Source organism: Camponotus vicinus, unplaced genomic scaffold (genome assembly GCF_025532165.1).
Source record: "Camponotus vicinus isolate PSW18456_S1 unplaced genomic scaffold, iyCamVici1.0 SCAF_8, whole genome shotgun sequence".
Classification (NCBI taxonomy): Eukaryota; Metazoa; Arthropoda; class Insecta; order Hymenoptera; family Formicidae; genus Camponotus; species Camponotus vicinus.
The window spans coordinates 13,022,569-13,042,219 of NW_028141980.1; the positions used below are offsets into that span (position 1 = coordinate 13,022,569).

Genomic DNA, 19,651 nt, shown 5'->3' on the forward strand with positions numbered 1-19,651 from the left:
CGCCCGTAGTTACTGATAAGGTTACCCATGCCGGACAGGTCGAAGGGGAAGAGTCAGACTAAGAGAAATACTAAAATTATATATATATATATATATATATATATATATATATATATACATATATGTATATAATGTATATATGTATACATATATTAATATTTTTGAATAAAATGAAAGAAAAAAAGACAGTAATCGAGGAAATAAAAAAAGGCAACTACAGTGATTTGAATATCTATACCCGAAAACTAATGTCCATAAAAAGCATTCCAATAAACTCCATAGGAAGGAATAAGTATGACAAATGATGCTAATCCTTATGATGTTAACACAAAGGAATACAATAAACTATAATAATCCAAGAACTCGAAGAAGAGAATATATTGGATAGAAATGTATAGTGATTGGAAATGATTAGAAACTAAAAGACAGTGTGCATACAACCTATTTATTAATAATAATACTATTTTGTAATTATATTAAATTTTATAATTTAGTACATTGTATTATATAAAGTATTAAGCATAAAAATATGCTGGTATGAAAATTATAATAAAAATATATAAATAATGTTGACTATATTAGAATGGAACATATGAATTCTTTATATTTTATATAATGGAAGAGACATTTAAAATATTTTGCAACATCTATATTTTTCGAATCTTAATTATAAAAACTTCAGAAGAATCAGTGATTAATTTAACAAATTCTATACATGTATTAATAATTAAATTTTTAAATAATTAAAAAAATGATTGATTAGAAATATAGTTAAAAATGTTTTTATCCCACAGCAGGCATTTTGTGTTTTGTAAATAAAAATATATAAATATGACAATGAATATATAGAAAAATATTTATTTCATCTTTACATTAACATTACATTGGAAGATTACAGTATCTTTCGCGATTGAATAATTTATTTACTACTAATTTATATACATAAGCAATATCTTGCTATACAGCACTGGCGCTACCGGCATTTCGTGCATAAAGCACAAAACAAAATCAGAAATTGTGCGCATTATATGTTATCCTCTGAGAACATTCGTGGACATTGGCTTTGTAGTTCATGTCCACGTTTTTAATGTCCACAGAGGGAGTATCAGGGATCATCTAAAAGCGGACCATGATACATCTCTCAGTCTTCTCTCTGTAGGTAAGTAAATCTTTGCAAAATGTTAAATGTAACAATAATAAAGCAATAATAAAGCTGGATAAAATAAAATACTCACCAATATAAGTATTATTTTTATAAATATTACATAAAATAGATGGAGGCGAAATGAAATATATGATTTTTAAAACGCGTATAAAACAATATATTAGATTACAGCGACAATTGCAGATCTCGATTTTTCGTTAAATAAAAAAACTTCTATTAAATTTTTAATTTAATAATTAATAATCATTTAAAAGTTTGTTTAGAATCAAATATAAAAAAAGTCTATTTTATAAATGAGGAAATATTATTTAATTTAGAAAAGAATTTCATATATAAAGTAATGTCTTTTGTAACACGAGTTATTCATTGTCTAAAAAAATTAAATAAATAGGTTTAAATTATTCAAAAATTTAAAATAATATGATTAATAACATATTTATATAAAAAAATGATTGTAATTAATATTTATTATTTTATTTATTGCACATATTTATGTAATTAATATTTAATATTATATTTATTGTATATCTGTTCTTTGGGGCCATAAATCACGTTATATATATCATTTTCAAAATCAAGAAAAATATTTAAAAATTTTATTTTTTATTTTTTTGTTATGAACTTATTTTTTCTCCTATATAACTTAAAATGTAAAAAAATATTATAATGAAATATATAAAGTTATAGAATAATGAAAGAACGCAAAACAAATAAACAATTTAGTAGATTTTTTTATATATTCTTAATAAATACATCTTAACACTATATTTAGAATATCGGTGATATAATATAAAATAAATATATTACTTTTATAACTTTAAAAAAAGCATCTGATTCATTTTTAAATTCTTGTAAATCATTATAAAGATTTCTTTACGAAGAAGGAATTTTTTGGCTGAAAAAATATATATGTGTGTGTGTTCTTATTTATAAATAAAATATATTTTTTTCATATTTTTTCAACAATTCAGGGGACAACATTATTTCAATATTACAACTATTATTATCTATATATTTATATAATATTAAAATAATAGTAAAAAGGCTACTTCTCCAAAACATGGGATTCTTATTGAAATCAGTCAGATACAATATATGTATTGTGTCTGATGTTGGCATGCTTAGTACGTGCATGCCTGTTACGTTTGCACGAGTTGAAAAATGTGCGAATTATACACATAAGTACGCGTTGGAAGTTTGATGGTTTGCGAAATTGCATAACATCCCGATTTTGGTTGCATTGCAAAAGCAATCGTCAATGTCACTCTGTACTATTAATAGTCACGCTGATAATTCGCTATAAAATACGTTGCACGCATTGAATATCAGTAAATTTTAATGAAGGAAAAACGTGTCAAATAAAATCCCATGTCTCAAAATATCTCTAATATAATTCTTAAAATATTTATAAAAAGATGTACAAAAAAACACTAAATTCTTATTGATTTATATTGAAACGTTCCAGTCTCCGTGAAATGTATGAAGAACAAACAACTCTAACAAAGATATGTCTCTAAAAATTAAGATTTACTTATTTACTTAATCCTAGCGAGAGACGGACTATAAAATTTCATCTTTTCGTTATTATAATTTCTAAAGATTTGTTTATAAATCTCTTAATAAATTGAATTAGTTAAAATTTCTTTATATAGAAAATGTAATATATAAAAGATTTATATTTATAACATTAAATATATTTTTTATTTGGAATGTAAATAAATGTAAAGAATGTTTTTAATGACACTGATTAATTAATTAATATTGATTGGTTTTTAATCCTGCTAGGATTAAGGACTTGCTATTAAGGGAAAAAAAACACGATTTAGGATAAAATCATTTATCCTTCATTTATATCATTTATACTCTTGCAAAATAAGTTTAAATAATGATGTTGAATGAATATAAATTGAGCTAGAGAACATTGGAAATAATATTCAAATATTTTTTTTCATTTAAAAATCGCAATCTATATTTCCTAAAAGCATATCGAAATTATCGATATGCGTATGCTCGTAGTGGGTTTTGTATCTCGCAAGATGTAGTCTTTAAGATACTGTAAAACGGCGGTTCCGCCAGAGACGACCAAGCCTTCATCATACAAGCACAATCCATGGCAAGGACGGATGCTGTAATAGAGTTTGTAGTCGTAAACCTTGAACTTATTGCAGTGTAATCCAGTGTAGTTTCAGTAATTTTAAAATTTCACGAGGTAATATTACAATTAATGAACTTTTTTACACGAAATATATCTTCAACTTTTAAGTATTCATTCAAATATACAGTGTGTATATGACGAATATTTATGTATTAAAGAGTTAACATTTCTTTCTTCTTAATAATAAATATTTAAAATACAATGGATATTTTTGTGCACGACTGGAGAGAGAACTATACTTGATATTGCGAAAATGTGGTTAAACGCAATTTACGGTACTTGCCTAGTAGTCGCAACTGGTTGAACTGGTATTGAATTATGTTTATCATTTCACGTACCTGGCTGGCCGTCAGAGTCTGTATGTCATAATGGCCTACTGCTTGGACACCCATGATTCATTCTATATTCCACATAAAGCATTCCGCTGTTATGCCAGTAATAAAGGGCTAGCACGACCAATGCATGCCACCATTGATGCGACGAACCAACATAGTCTACCCAACCTATGATAAAGGCATATTATTTATTTCGACATATGACAATGTACAGTTATTTTACTATTTAATGAATTATGTCGTAATAATGCTATTACGATAATCGATAAGGTAATCGTTAATAATTACCTGGACAAAAACGTTCGGGTATCTTGAACATGTAGAACGCGAACGCTATTGCATTAATAATGTACATTCCTATCACTCTCGGGATGAGCAAGTTAACGATCGGATTATCAAAGCCGCCCATCGCGATGGTCCAATGCAGCGTTGGCAGCACTCCATATATCGCCCAGCACACAAATACAGCTAGCTTAATGTTACCGTTGATGTTCAGACTCGGTATTTGCAGTATCATTGCGAAAATGAAGATTGCGAGAACAGTTATCAGGTAGAACCATTGTAATTCCTGTAAAAAATTCATTGATTTGAAATCAGCTTAATTTATCGATCGCGTTAATATAATATGGAATTATAGAAATATTTTAAATATTTTTTTAAGTATTCAAATACAAAAATGATATATATATATATATATATATATATATATATATATATATATAATTTAATATAATGTATTATATATATACTTATATTTATAATAAATTTTTTTAAATACCTAAAGTTTTGCATGAGATTGTTGATATAATAATTAGATAAAAATTATATGCACGCTTTACCTTGTGACACCAAAAGGCATAATAGACACCAGACAAATAGATTGACAGCATGCTCAGAGCAATACCGAACAAATCGAAGGATAAGAAGCACCAATAGTCCTTTTCGCTTCGACACGAAAACGTGTGATATACAGACGAAAGGATCATACATATCTAAAGGCAATTTTATTTATTCATTTCGCTATGTACGTCTTACAACGAAAATATTTTTTTTACATTCTATAGATTTTCTTACCTGAAAACAAAGAAGGAGCAGAGACACGATTATTTTGTCACTGAACGGCGCGTGAATATTCAGAAGACAGAGATCATATAGGGTCAGACCAAAGAAGAGCATCCAACCAAAGATGTGACTCCATATATTCACGGTTTCGTTTGTCCACCAAAATATGCTACAAAACGCAATGTTTCCGTGAAAAAGCGCATGCTGTCATCCGCGTCAAAATATGTACGTATGTCCATTATCTTCGAAGCCCGTTTATTACCCACTTATGAGTTAAGGAACATTAAACTCAACCTTTCGACGCATAGTTTGGTGGTCAAGCAGCCTCGATAACCACGCAGAATGTAAGGATTATATTGAAGAAATTTGGGTGCCTCTTCAAACGGGAGCAATCGTCTCATATCTTCTTCCTCTTCCGGTACAACTTTTTTCTTGGCTGTCGATTTGTCACATACCTATTCGAAAACGGAAAATTGAAACATACGTATATATATATATATATATATATATATATACACGTATGTTTCAAAATAAACGTTTAAAACTTTAGATATTTTCCTTTGATTTTGTGTTCGGACATATTGAATATATATATATATTATATATATATAATATTCAATAATGTATATATATATATATATATATATATATATATATATATATATATTCAATATGTCCGAATACAAAATCAAAGGGAAATATCTAAAGTTTTAAACGTTTATTTTGTACGGTGTTTTCCAAACTTTTAATTTATGTTGGACTTTTATGTTCAGATAGTGATATGTGTGCGTTTAATATATATATAATAATTTAATATAATATATTATAGTATATATTAAAAGACTTAATACATTTTTTTTAAAAGCTTCAAAGTTGCTATTAAAAAGTAAAATTTTGAATGAATATATTTTCAGTATATACATATTAATGATTAGATTGAATATTCTGTTACTTTCAAGTTATCAAAGGAAAATTATTTGCGCGCTCTTTGTTCACAACTTATCGCAGAAGTTATAAAATCATATATAGAATACTTATGTAAGCTCTAGTTTTACAACTTTTACAACTGTAAATATTATAATAATGTATTACATGAATTATATAAAGAAAGTTTCCATAAAATCAGACAAAAATAATATAAATTAATCATATTCATGGAATCAAATGAAAAAATATTTTTTAAATATTATATGTGTATATGTGTGTGTGTGTGTGTGTGTGTGTGTGTGTGTGTGTGTGTGTGTGTGTGTGTGTGTGTGTAATATGTATTTATTATGTATGTATTTTTTATTTTAGTTAGGAATCTTTATCTCTAATACAGTCTAACAAGGGGAACACCAGACAGTGGAATCACCGATTTCGCTGAACTTAATATATATTATAGTTCTACCCTCCCACTAATTCGTCGTAAAGTAATACGATGCACCTTTCAAGTATTCGCGAGAAAAACGCGTTTCAAAATTTACGTGTTCGTTATGTATCGAACAGTAAGGCGCCTGATGAGTACGCTGCGCGTCTCGCTTAAATTTTAAATCTTACTTTTGAATTTTTTTTTATCTACATTGAAGCGAATTACTATATATTTTTATTATTTTAACAAATTAATTTAATTATTAAATTATTACATTTAAAACTCATTGATCTTATTTGCTATGCAATGAGAAGTAATAATTATGAATAATAATCATTGTTAATCAGTAAGTCATTGTTTTTTAGACAATAAACATTATTTAATTAAAATTTATTTGCTATGCAAAAAAAAATTTTAATCATTTTTTACTTTCGCCACGATTTTTATTCTTGCATTATTAAACGTATATTAATAAATAGAAAGTTCCCTTCTTGATAAAGGTATCTTATTGTGTGCTTCTTAGTAAGGATATCTGTGAGTAAGGATATCTATGTTATTGTGTGATGTTCACTAATCTATCTAACTTGACCTAATCAAAAGACGGTTTCTTTGTGACTGGGGTCCTTGCAACGGTTTTTAGACCGTTGAGTTCATTCAAATTGATCAAGAGCTAGTTCGGAACATCGTATGCGAAAAGTGAAGTTTTTTAAAAATGCAAGAACCGAGTACCAGTGAAAACGTAGAATCATCAAACCCCGAATCGTCGAGCCTCCGGAAGGATGATGATATGAAAAACTCATTAACTAATGCTTTAATATATTGCAAGAATTTGCTGGAAGCAGAAAATCTATTAACAGATACACCGCCAGTAATATTTGCGTATAAAACAATTACACATTACATTGAACAATAATGAACAAGACAATATTGAACAGAATAAGAAATAATATTCTAGTTTTTTATCTTACGCGCACGTAATCGAATCTAGATTTCAATAGTAAGTACATATCTTACGTAAAAGAAAAGAACGCTTCGTTGCACTCATAATATTCTGAACAATACGAAGTGCTTTCATTGCTTTCATTCGTTGCATTCCTCAGCAATGTAAACTGTCTCACCAACAATGGATGTGATATGATTTTACGATACAATAAGTTTCTTTTTTAATCTGACTTAATTATTTATAATTGTTGACTTATATAAATTCTTTTAATTTCTAAATGATTTTTTGTTATAATTAGATAATAATAGAATAGAGCTAAAATTCTCTCTCTCTCTCTTGCTCCAATATATGTATTATTCTAATAGAGAAATTAAAATAGTCGCATAAATTGCAAAGAGATATTCAATTATATGTATTTCTAAATATAAATCTAATGTATAGAATTTAAATCTAATAATATCGAAAGTATCGAATTTGATTAAATAATAATTGACTTATCCAATATTAATTCGATTATTTATTTGTTTAATTCAGAATACGGTCCTGTAATGATTAATATCATGTGAAAACACAAAATCATTCGAGTAAATTGAAGATGTTTCGAGAAAGCGAGTTAAGATACGCTCCTAGTGATTCGCAAAGAATTACAGACGAGGATGTAGATAAAGAACGTTTTAGTTATACTACATTTTTCGAAGATACAAATGCGGTAAGTAGGCCACAACGGGACCTGCCTTTCATCCGACTGTGTCAAGTTTACGTCTGCTTTCCTCTCGCGGCCGCATAAGTTCATAACTAGCGAAATCGATTCTCGTCGTTGCATTGGCAATATCCATTGCGATTAGAACGTTTATCATTGCGGCTAAAATAGAATAATGATCGAATATTCAGATTTTGCGGAATATAATTTTGAAGGACAATACACTTTTCGCGTAATAGATACTCACCGAATAATTAACGATCAATTGTCTTTAACTATCGTGACTTATAATCTAGCAATCTAACACATGTTAATGCATTTCTACTATACACCACAAATAATTAATGTTTTATTTATTTGCAAAATAAAAATTATTTATTATTTATTATTTAAATTAATTGTTATTTAAAATGTCGAGTTTTTCCAACGATGAGGATAAAAATTCTGTCGATTTTTTTTGGAATATATACACAGGAAAAGAAGAAATTATATAGTTTGGAATATATACACAGGAAAAGAAGAAATTATATAGTCGTGCAAAATCTAGAAGTCTACATGTCTTTAATTTATAAAACGGAAGCAAATGACTCTGACAAGAAATAGAGCATATTAACTGTAATAGCCTCTTTACATGAGTTGAAGTTCTAGTTTCTAGAAACAATTTATCGATTGCTCGCAATTTTTTACAAAGTATACTATTACTAGTAATGTCCTTCATTTACAGTAGCATACGAAATTCGCGTGACGTATATCGCCGCATAATCGCATGAGATTTATTCACCTTTGCTTTTAATTCCTTTTTATACTGTTTCTCAAATTTATTCTTTTTTCCTCAATTATTTTTAATTTATTTTGAATTTAATTAAAGTCTTGTGCAATGCAATGCATATAGGACATTGACTGACCTTGTTGACGAGCGGCTTGCTTGCTTCTTTAACCAATTCTGTCGCAGATTGCTTTTCATGACTATTATTGTTGTGCAGTTGACCATTATTAGACTCTTTTTCACAGTGGTCGCTAACCTCCTCTACGCCTGCAAGTAGTTTCATCGTTCAAACAGCGTGGACCTTTTATGTAACACCTGCTTCCTGTGAAAGAGAGATATAATAATGATAGAGAAAGATTAAAGATGACTGTTTGTTACAATAGTATTCATGATAATACAACTATCAAAGATTGAGACTCGTCCAAACATATAATCTTCATTTGAAACACGATGTAGAATTAAAGACACGCTAGAATTTAAACAATTATACTTGCGAGAGAGACTGAGATTAAACGCATGTAAAATATCTCGAAAAGATGTGTATATGCATTTGTATTTTAAATTTAAGAGAATTTTGGAACTTGATTTTGGAGCTGAATTTAATAGCAAGTCTTTAAAGATATTATTATTGTTCTATAATCAATATGTATATTTAGAGAAATGTAATAAATAATCTAATAATTTAATCATTTCTAACAGTTATTCAAGCAAAATTCAAAGTTGTTTGTTATATATGTATGTCCTTGGTTTTACTATATTATGAAATTTTATTATATTTTTTATTATACATATATTATGAAATTTTGAAAGATTCGGATTTGCAAGATTTATTTTTTCGCGTAACGTTGGTGCGCTTTCTCAAAAAAAGATTGCCCCACGCAAATAGAAGGTAAGCAAGAACCATTACAAACGCTTTCTTACGCGATGCGGTCTAAATGGAAACGAATTTCCTTGCGCCTGGATAAAAAATCGGTACATCGTCGAGAGAGATTTCTTGCAAAGAGAAAAAATATAATACTGCGCAAGAAGAAAATTAAAAAGCGCGCAACTAACTTTCAAGCGCTTGCCTGTAATCGAAAGATTAGAAATCTTGCGGTTATGCCGAAAGAATATTAGACTGAAATTTTATGTACGAATTTCGAATCGTTAATTAACCCGAACGGAAATAAGATGGAAATATGTGCAAGTGTCAACATACAACACCGCGCGGATAGTGTCAAGAGCGAGCAAAAAAGCGTGCCCCAAGATTCGCGTTGTCCTAGTTGTCTTTTTATCTGGACTCCATGTGAGAGGAAAGAAGGAGATACCTGTTCACTCTCTCTACGTCACGCGACGTCTGATCTATGAGAAAGTTGAAGGCGCTCTTTGGAGTCCGTTGAGATTGTACGTCTGCACCCGGTGAAAAGCACTATCGTACAAATTATATTTTCACCATTATACGAGCAGGAAGTATAGCATGTCTACGTAACAATTCATACAATTCTAGTTTCGATTTTTCCTACATAATACACGGTTTCTCATTTATTTATTTGTGTTTTGCGATAATAATAATGATGCAAAAGTGAATGTTAGATCAATGCAAAAATAATGATACATATAATGTCCATAAATAAAATATATATCGCATATTTACATGAAAATTATATATGCTATTAATTTAATAAATTAAATTTTTCCAATTTTAATCTATTTTAATATTTATACGATCTGTTTAAAAAAATCAATGTCTAAGAAATTTACGCATTAACCTACTAAATATATTTATATCTCTTCGTAAATAAATAAATATGAATATGAAACACAATCTTAATAAATCTTCGTTTTTCATCAAGATTTCCATAAAACCTATATGTAAAATTGCAGATCATTGCTAATATTGAAAGCTGCATTTCAGCAGATAAACTTTACACATATACATTTGCATATATATTTATTACTTAATGAGTAATTAATTATGCTGTACAATGGATAGTGCACTTATTATTTTGTGAACAATTAAGAAGAAACAAATAATATCGTTTAATAACATGATTCTACAATCTGTAAAATAGATAAAGATGCGTGTCGTTAAATTTGATTGATTTATGTAGCGTTCTACATATGTATGTTTATTAATTAAATTAAAATTATTCTCTTCTTAGTGCTATTGTACGCAACAAATTTCTCAATTTAACAATTGACAATAAATTGAATAATCGTGAAAAGATAGCACAGTAAATACTTCTCTATTACGTGTGTATCATTATGGTATTCATGATAGATTAAGTTAAACGAACTATAAGCGCAGAGTTATTAAATCATTCATCGGTTTTACGTTATCACTTCCTCACCTGTATGGGGACAAAGTCCTACTACTATAAAGCATTGCTTCGAGAACAAGATGACATTGAATTCATCGAGCGAGATATGCATTCAGTGCTAACTTCGATGCAGCGTTTGTTTGCCACTGTATTAATTATTCATACATACATACACATCCCAACTTCCCTTCAATTCAATGTAAGTTTAAACATAATACGAGACTTGTGAAAAGACGAGATTTTCTCATTGTCAGTACAAATCGATCTGCATGCGCATGCAATATAAAAAAAAATATTTAATTAATTTATCATTAATTGATGATATTCATTGCAAGTCTATTATTAAAATATTTTCAATAACTATTTTCATATTTTTTTTCTATAAAAGGTGGTTGCAATACTTTACTATATACTGAGTTTTATGCTTATTTTTATTATAAATTTCTCCTTTATGAAAATAAAGGAGAAATTTTCTTTTAAAATCTGCTTAATTTGATTGTCAAATAAAGTTAATTAATACTTTGAATATTTATAAATAAAAAATTATCTCCCATAATGATCGATTAATTTTATCGAAATAATTTTCAAATTGATTTACCCGCATCAATTAACGCTTACAACGAGCACGTACCCTGAAGAACGATAATCGACAGTTTTGCAGATAGTCGAAGAAGCGGAGTCACATCGAAGTCTCGTGGTTGGCCTATGTCCTATCGGCACATTGGCAAATTCCTCGCATGTGCGAGTCTGCACCATGTATTAAATCGCAACACGATCGACCGCACTGAGCGCGGCGAGAACACTGGCAGTGAACGGCGGTGACGGTGGCGGTGACGGTGGCGGTGACGGTGGCGGCGACGGCGGCGGCGACGGCGGCGGCGGCGGCGGCGGCGGCGGTGGTGACGACGGCGGCGGCGGCGACGGCGGTGGCGGCGGCGGCGGCGGAGGCGGAGGCGACGACGACATCGACGGCGGTGGCGACGAGCACGACGTCAGCCAGGGTCGCTCTCGATGCGTGCCGTGTGAGGAACACACGCTCAGGAACCGCTCGAGTCCCCCTCGCGTGTTCCAGATATAAAGGGGAACGCATGAATACTTTCACTGTTGCTCGGATAGCGAGTGTCTGCTCATTCTCCGAGGTTCGGGATCGGCTGATCACCGAAAGTCTTTGCGTTATCTTTCAATATCGTAACATTCTCGCAATATTAAACACACACATATGTATGTAAATATGGTACATGATTATATAAGATCAATTTACAAAGATCTAGTTTTTATCATTAGTATGCGTATTGCTTTTTATGTATTTACAGAGATTATCTTGCTAAGATTTTTCTTGGAGATTTCTTTCTCATTTATTATTTTATACCTTTATTTTCAATGTTCCTCGAAACATTCTTTTATAAAAGTTGTACGAAATTTCTAGTTTGACATTTATGAAAACTGTTCTTTTTTGTCTCATTTGAATAAAATAAATTTATTTAATAACGGATTATTCGATCATTAATCATGATGTCTCTTTCCATATACATCTCTCTTACATTCTTTAAATATTTATTTAATTATAGTTTCAGCAAAACTTTCTCCATCATTTTCGAGCAGAAAGAAATTTTTCATTAAAGATCGCGTGCAACAAAATTTTTAGCAGTATACATCAGTTTCATGTTACTTTCACATAGATCGCTTCGTGCTGACATTGAAGATTTAGGAAAGATACGTGGTTATGGATGATTAAGACTTTCGAATGAGGCAGGTATCGATATGGTATTTTTGCAATTTCGGCACGAATCCTCAATTATACATCTTGTAAACGGTAAGTATATGATAAATATATAACGTGAGACATATACGGCTAATGTATCACATCATCGGCTCATCATGCGCCCGTTCAAATCTGTGATTGGCCGCGAAGATAAAAAACATTCGCTATTACCTTATCATCATGTGGACTTTATTATATAAAGGGCTAATGCTAAAATATACACAAGATAAGTTATTAAAAATGTTCATTATTGCGGTAGTAATAATTAATTATACACATGAATAGAGTCATCTTCTCTACTAGAGGTGAACGATGATCAATTTTCTTTGAGGACTATAACTTTTAAATATCAGATTCGACGTGTTTACTTGTAATTAAATTACAGCAAATACACGTTCGTATGAGACAAGGTCGGCGTAAACAGCGGGCCGCCGTATTACATACTAATCGATTTTGTGTATGTGTTGCGTATGTGTATTGTGTTTATGTGTCTTCTCTAGATTCCTTTAGTCGCCCCATCAGCTTGCCATATTTAAGCACCGATTACATCGAGACGCTTCGTTATAACGCGTGCTTTACATGTTTTCGCAAGACAAAGTCATTTTACTTACGCACTAATTAAGTAATTGTATTTCATGACGTATCAGATTTTATTTATCTATGTTTAGAAGCCAAAACACATTGCTAGCACCATCAAGTAGTGCAATTATGTAGTTTATATAATCTTAAACAAACTATCTCGCTGAATGACATTTCACATTTTAATAACACATTTTGTTCATTTTGTATATAGCTAGGTTTTTTTAAGAAATAATATATAATCGCATAACTTTACTCTTACAGCCACAATATATTAGAAATATAATATTGAAGTTGCAATGTTTAAATAAGATTTTATTTTAATCTATCGTTTTTGTCCAACAGAATGTAGTGTGATCTCTTATGTCGCCAATTTATATTGTGGATGAAAGAAGAAAAAATACCGAGAGAAAGGAGCAATTATTATAAGGACTAAATTAAAATAATAATAATAAAAAATTGCCGTTTAAACAAATGCAAATCTGCACGCAAAACAGCAGTAAAAGTATCGATGCAAATAAACTAATGTCGCGACGGATGATGAATGTAATAGGAATTCCTGACTCGCAATACGCGCATAACGCACATCTTAATAATGTGTATTTATGTACTATAGTACGAGACGAAATACGAATTGCCGAGATTTTAGGAATCCGATGGCAATCTTCTCACGTCGTCAACATATTTGTCATCTAATTAATAATACGATTTATATATGAATTTTTAAATAATCGGAACTTATCCTTGTTGATAAATAGTGACACTAACAGTTCCTCATATCAGCTTGAAAACTGACAATCGAAAGAAATTCGTGACACGAGCAATTCACTCTTGTTATCTCTGATAAATTACATAGTGAAAACCCACGAAATTGCAGGTACATATGCTAAAGATCAAATAATTATGTTTTTTATATTTAGCATTTGCATATACTTCCGATTACTTAAAATCGCACGGTTGCCATCTGCCGATATGCATAATTAAATTACTACACACACACACACAGGAACCAAAAGCACAGATTTCGAGTTACTCGTAGAATTTGTCAGGTATAAGGAATTTTAATAATTGAACAAAGCATACACGTACAGTTTCAGTAATATTTATATATATATATATATAGCCCAGTCTTACAAAAGAGTGACCACATTGTTCCAAGGGACGGGCAAACATTGCTCACTTGCGTTAAGACTAACAATCGATGTGCTATCAGTTCAAAGTTTCCATTTCCACTGAGAAAGTAGGTATCGTAATATTACAATTATTATAAGCACAATTATTCGAAATCAAGTCTATTAGATTTAAATACAAATCCTACTTTCACTCTCCTATATGTTACTTCCATTTTTTTTATTTATGAAAAACAAAGCGGACAAGTTTTTGTTATCTGATTCAGTGTATATAATGCTGGGTGACCACCTTCAAAATTGCCTTAATTGCCATTGCGGCAATATCTTAATATTCGCGGGGCTTCCCGAGTCGTGGGAAGTTCAGATCGATCACGTTTGCCTGAGGATTCCTCGAGCCCGAATACTGACTTAAAAGTTTAAAAGTATACGAGCCATAGCTAATTTCAATCGGTGCTGATGCGTAAGTGGCAATAGGCTGGGGCTGTTTCTTGGTGGTGTTTGGATGTTGAAGTCAACGGAGATTGGCGCATCACATGGCATACTTGCGCGTCCATTCACGTGCCAATTCATTGTACTTCTCCCTGTCGGTTTTGTATATCCTGGCTATCTCTGGTACCAACGGGTCATCTGGATTTGGATCACACAGCAAAGAGCATATTGACAATAACACTGGAAAGTAATCAATAATGTTAGGTTAGGTTAGACAGTGTCATTTATATAAAATAAATATTTTCAAATACAATTTGGAGAGAATACACATACCCTTTGATATAGTGAGTGCCGGAGACCATTGCGATCTTAGAATATCCAAACAAATACTTCCATTACTGTTGATATTAGGATGATAAATTCTAGTCGTAAATGCGACCTGTAAGCAATTAAAAGTAAAGAATTAGAACTGGCAAATTTATTTCCGTAAAAGTCTCACTTTTACAGTGTTATGTACCTTAGGTGGTTTGAATGGGTAATCTGTCGGAAAGTGTATTGTTAGGAAAAATACTCCTCCTTGATACGGGCTGTCGGGCTGAAAGAAAATTGAATATATATATATAATATGTATTATTTTATAATTAAATTTTATATTGCCAGATCCTGATGATGTATATATTTGATAGTAATCTATTTAGAGAAAGAGTAATGTATATTATTGTAACATTTAAACAAAGCATATAAAATAGCATATAATCATCAAGCCAATTGCAAGTCAATAATTTTTTAAACTTTTGTACGCAAAATAAATTTAAAAATATGTTAAAATTTATAAGGATATATCACTTACTGGTCCCATGATAGTTGCCTGCCAGTGGAATACTGGAAAAATATTATGTTCAATAGTTACATGCAAATAATTATGAAATCATGATATAAGTTATATATTTATTTTAATATTTTAATTATAATTTCAATATATAGATAATTAAAAATCATATTTAAAAAATGCAATTCAAGTAAGATCTTCTCTGGAATGTCAAGTCTTGAGATCTACAACTTGGTTTATATCTCGATATAATTTATATTTTATATTACTCTAAATGTTCTTCATTTATTTAGCAAATGTTCGATACTTACAATCATCTCCCACAGGTCCAGCCGAGCATTGTGCTGGCGGATCTCTACCAAGGTCCTGAAGTTCCTGAAATTATAAAAATGAAAAATAACATTAAAAAAATTCTAAAAATGTCTCCATATATAATATTCAAAGATGAATATGTTATTATTTTAATTAATATCTCTTAATCTATAACTAATGTGAAATATAATACTTTATTATGAATAAACCCTTTTTAATTAGAGACAGAATATAAATTTATATAAAATGTAAATTTATATTTAGAATAAATTTACATATTCCATATAAATATAAATTATATTTAGAATAAATTTACATATTCCATATAAATATAAATTATATTTATTTTTCTTGTTATACTGCAATAATCCTGCATATAATGCATCATTATTCCTTAGAAGAGCTTTGCTATTTATAAACAGATATACACATATAGTACCATTTTCTCAACAAGATATAGAACCTTCTAGATAATTCTTGTATATATATAGTGATAAGAGATGAAATGTCGCTATACAATGAAGAGAATCAATTTTCGAATCAAGCTTATTCATTGTCTATATAAAATCTCTTCTATAATATCTTTATAACAATAAAAAATAAAACTAAAAAACATAAATATCAATAATTATTATATCATGTTGTTTGAATAACTCTACGATTATACATCAAAATGCCATAGTCAAGATGAAATACAAGTTATAGAAATAGAGGAAACTTTTCGCTAAACTTTACAGTCTCGATGAATCTAAAATTAAGCTCTTTGTTGCTCGGTATCATAGTCCATTCTGTGATAAATAATACGAATGACAAATCAAATATGATTGGCTTTCATAATGTGAATACACACTATGTCGAGCAATTCACTCTAATTTACTAATATACACTATGAGATTTTTACAGCAAATCACAAGAAATAAAAAAAAAATAAAAAAAAAAAATGTTCATGAACAACAAGAACTACAAGAAATATGGGGATACGTGTGAAGACACAAAAGCCCAGCAAGGAGCATCAGAGAGATCTCAAGAGCCTATTACAAGTTGATATACCAGAGCACGCGTATAAAATACAGGAACAAATTGTACAAAAATGCACATTCTCGCGTTACTTCCGGTAATCTATCAGGGAACAAAACTACACAGAATCCCTCCGGGATCCTCACTGTCACCGCAGCCGAGCCCGGCTGGGACAGCGAGAGACTATTCTCTGGCGCGACCGCCATCTCCGTCATCGTCCGGCCGATGATCGCGTCCTCGACGGCCGGGCAACGACCAGGAAGCCCGTCCCGAGGGTGGACCAGGCCGCCGAGATGCTCGCCCGTTCGCTCACATTGCTCCTCGCATTAGCTCTCGACGTGAGTGCACTCGTCGAGGGGCGTAGAATCGAGCACGGATCGCGACAACGCCCGGTTAAGCCGCGAGCGCGGTGCGAACGGCCGACAAACGTCACCACGTACCTTGTTAATTCGCTTTAAAGCCATTTGACGAAGTGTGTGTTGATATTAACTGGCCGCAATACCAGACAGCGATACCCGCTAGCCGTGGATCTTTGATTAGGGATTGCAAGATGGCTGCCTTCTAAACGTAGCCCAACTGCGCTGGTCAAGCGCGGTGTCGCGAATCGCGCACGGTGGACACGCGACGCTTCGCTTGCGGAAGGACGCGGGCTGATGAATTTCGCACGCTCGTAGCACGTCGCGTTCGTCGCGTTTTTATCGCAACGCTTTTCACCGTCGTAATTAAACGCCAACGCGGCACGGCTTATTCCTTACAATCTCGCAATCGGGCCAAGGCAGCCACCGCGGATTTCCTTTTATCGGCGCGATCAGCGGCACTTTTTTTCACCTCGTATCCACCATCGTCGACAGATGACGCAACGTGATGTTTCGCGCTCGTGACGTTCCGCGTACATGAGTATCTCGCTCCATGCGTGTGGACTTTATTACGATGTATCGAAAGCAAAATCTAAAGTAAAGGATGTTGCGCCGGCGATATTGGCGAATAAACTTTCCCTCTTTCTCGATTGTCCATCGATTTCTAATTCTCAAGCGCTTTAACACATTTGACTTCGATAAGGAGGGCTTCTATTCATTTATCATATATCACACATTGAAGCTAATGCTTTTTTAATTAAATTACTGACACATATATATATATACACATATCTCCAAACATATTATCATGTTTAGTAATTAAATTCAGAAGTTATACATCCTTTCAAAACAGGCATTTAATATTTATTTCGAATTAATGAGTTAATAATGTATATTTGTTATTTTTTAAAAGATAATTAATATTTATTTCGAGAGTTAATGAGTTAATATATGATACATGTGTGCACTATTTACGCACTATGCATTTTAATTTTTATTTGCCAATCGGTTCCTCCAAAGTTTGCATTGGAGTAAAAAGTTCTTTTACGAAAGAACGTTCTCGAATTTTCCTCATATTCCTCGTATCATGCCATTCAACAAGTGATACTAGTATCGCACATTATTATCTCTACTTTAAGATAATAAAACACTCGAAGTCTCCTCGATAAAAAATGTAATATATGATATAACAAAATGTGATGAAAAATTTAACAAGAATTTAATAGAAATAAAACGAATTATATTAGTTGTATTGCATATAAATACTATGGATTATACTAAAGAATTATGAATAGTTACAATGGCATAATTACACTATTGTAAATAAAAAAAATATTCGATAGTAATTCATATTAATTATAATAAAAAAACAATTTTATCGAGGTCTCGCATCCACGTTCAATCGATTTCATTTCCCTTTTACGATATAAGGTTGGAAAATTAACGATAAAAAAATCGACGAGTATAAACCACGATATCCATCTCATCGCGATTATGCCGAACACAACGCAATATTCTAGCAGACGCAATATACTCCAGCAATTGTGCTCTTGCCGCGTCAAACTCTACGCGCATCAGAAGAAGACGAGAGATCCTTGCAAGAGGAAGAGGCAGGTCTTCGTATACAATCCGGAGGAAGAGATCTGGCATGAGCCCTATATGCAAACCCTTCGTCGAGAGTTTTCGGACGAGTCCGTGCTCTGCGACTCCAAGATCGAGTTACCTTGGAGGGACATCGCTCTACCGGTGACAGGTGTGAGAATTCGACCCGACGTGACAGCTGCAGCCGATCGGGAAGCGGACGAGGCTGAAGCAAAACCCGTCGAAACCGAGAAGAGGGATTCCGCGGGCATCATGATGCTACCGTGGAAGGATCTGCTCATCACGGAGACCTTGCAGAGTGTATTGGACGATCCGGAAGCCTGCGACTCCTCGGTGGAGATACCCTGGGGTGACTTGGCCTTGGAGAGATCAATGGTTATACGGGCGCCGAAGGAGGACGAGACTTGCGTCCCCGATGATATCGAGATCCCGTGGGATGACATTTTGGTGCCGCGAAATATCGTCATTCAGAAGAAACGAAAGCATCCTTCGTCCGGACAACCACCTCGCACGCGCCCAGGTGTGACTTGCGCTACCTGCGGCGTGAATCCTTGCTGTGCAAAGGCACGTGCGGGAACTTCTACTTGGATTGCTACGTGCATGTAGAGTACAATAGTGTATTTATATACGCTAATTAAATTTTAATTTTCTGAAGGAGTATTAATACTTTAACACTTTGTTTATATTATCATTTTTCCGATTTGTACAAGTTTGATATATGCAATATATAATATTTCAGATCAATATATTAGACATTGAAAATAAAATATATATAAATATTTCAAAATATAATAATATATTTTAAAACGATTTTTTACGTGTGGTTGAATAAATATTAGAAATCCATCTTTTAATATG

General features: G+C 31.8%; 3 protein-coding genes across 7 annotated transcripts; 1 reads left to right on the forward strand and 2 right to left on the reverse strand.

The window, feature by feature from the left end:
- Positions 1 to 1,878: 1,878 nt before the first annotated feature.
- On the reverse strand, positions 1,879 to 11,593 carry LOC145975348 (progestin and adipoQ receptor family member 3). Of its 4 annotated transcripts, XM_083105764.1 has the most exons (9): positions 11,409 to 11,593; positions 9,785 to 9,885; positions 8,617 to 8,799; positions 5,012 to 5,172; positions 4,730 to 4,886; positions 4,495 to 4,647; positions 3,944 to 4,223; positions 3,659 to 3,823; positions 1,879 to 3,291 (listed from the first exon to the last, which is right to left on the reverse strand). In XM_083105764.1, exons 3-8 carry the CDS (start codon positions 8,758 to 8,760, stop codon positions 3,684 to 3,686), a joined length of 1,035 nt encoding a protein of 344 aa, XP_082961890.1. In that variant the 5' UTR covers positions 8,761 to 8,799; positions 9,785 to 9,885; positions 11,409 to 11,593; the 3' UTR covers positions 1,879 to 3,291; positions 3,659 to 3,683. The 4 variants fall into 4 exon arrangements, 3 of the variants coding, with proteins under 3 accessions (XP_082961890.1, XP_082961891.1, XP_082961889.1); XR_014439953.1 differs by lacking the exon at positions 9,785 to 9,885 and having other exon boundaries at positions 3,604 to 3,823; XM_083105765.1 differs by lacking the exon at positions 9,785 to 9,885 and having other exon boundaries at positions 11,376 to 11,593.
- A 2,611-nt stretch (positions 11,594 to 14,204) lies between these two features.
- On the reverse strand, positions 14,205 to 17,636 carry Eff (ubiquitin-conjugating enzyme E2 eff). Of its 2 annotated transcripts, none has more exons than XM_083105767.1 (6): positions 17,276 to 17,636; positions 15,818 to 15,881; positions 15,528 to 15,559; positions 15,195 to 15,272; positions 15,011 to 15,116; positions 14,205 to 14,917 (listed from the first exon to the last, which is right to left on the reverse strand). In XM_083105767.1, the coding sequence occupies exons 1-6, from the start codon at positions 17,297 to 17,299 to the stop codon at positions 14,778 to 14,780; spliced, it is 444 nt and encodes a 147-aa protein (XP_082961893.1). In that variant the 5' UTR covers positions 17,300 to 17,636; the 3' UTR covers positions 14,205 to 14,777. The 2 variants fall into 2 exon arrangements, with proteins under 2 accessions (XP_082961893.1, XP_082961892.1); XM_083105766.1 differs by lacking the exon at positions 17,276 to 17,636 and adding an exon at positions 16,869 to 16,931.
- A 929-nt stretch (positions 17,637 to 18,565) lies between these two features.
- Positions 18,566 to 19,611, forward strand: LOC145975549 (uncharacterized). Its single transcript, XM_083106107.1, has one exon. It carries the CDS (start codon positions 18,686 to 18,688, stop codon positions 19,397 to 19,399), a length of 714 nt encoding a protein of 237 aa, XP_082962233.1. The 5' UTR covers positions 18,566 to 18,685; the 3' UTR covers positions 19,400 to 19,611.
- The last annotated feature ends 40 nt before the right edge of the window (positions 19,612 to 19,651 follow it).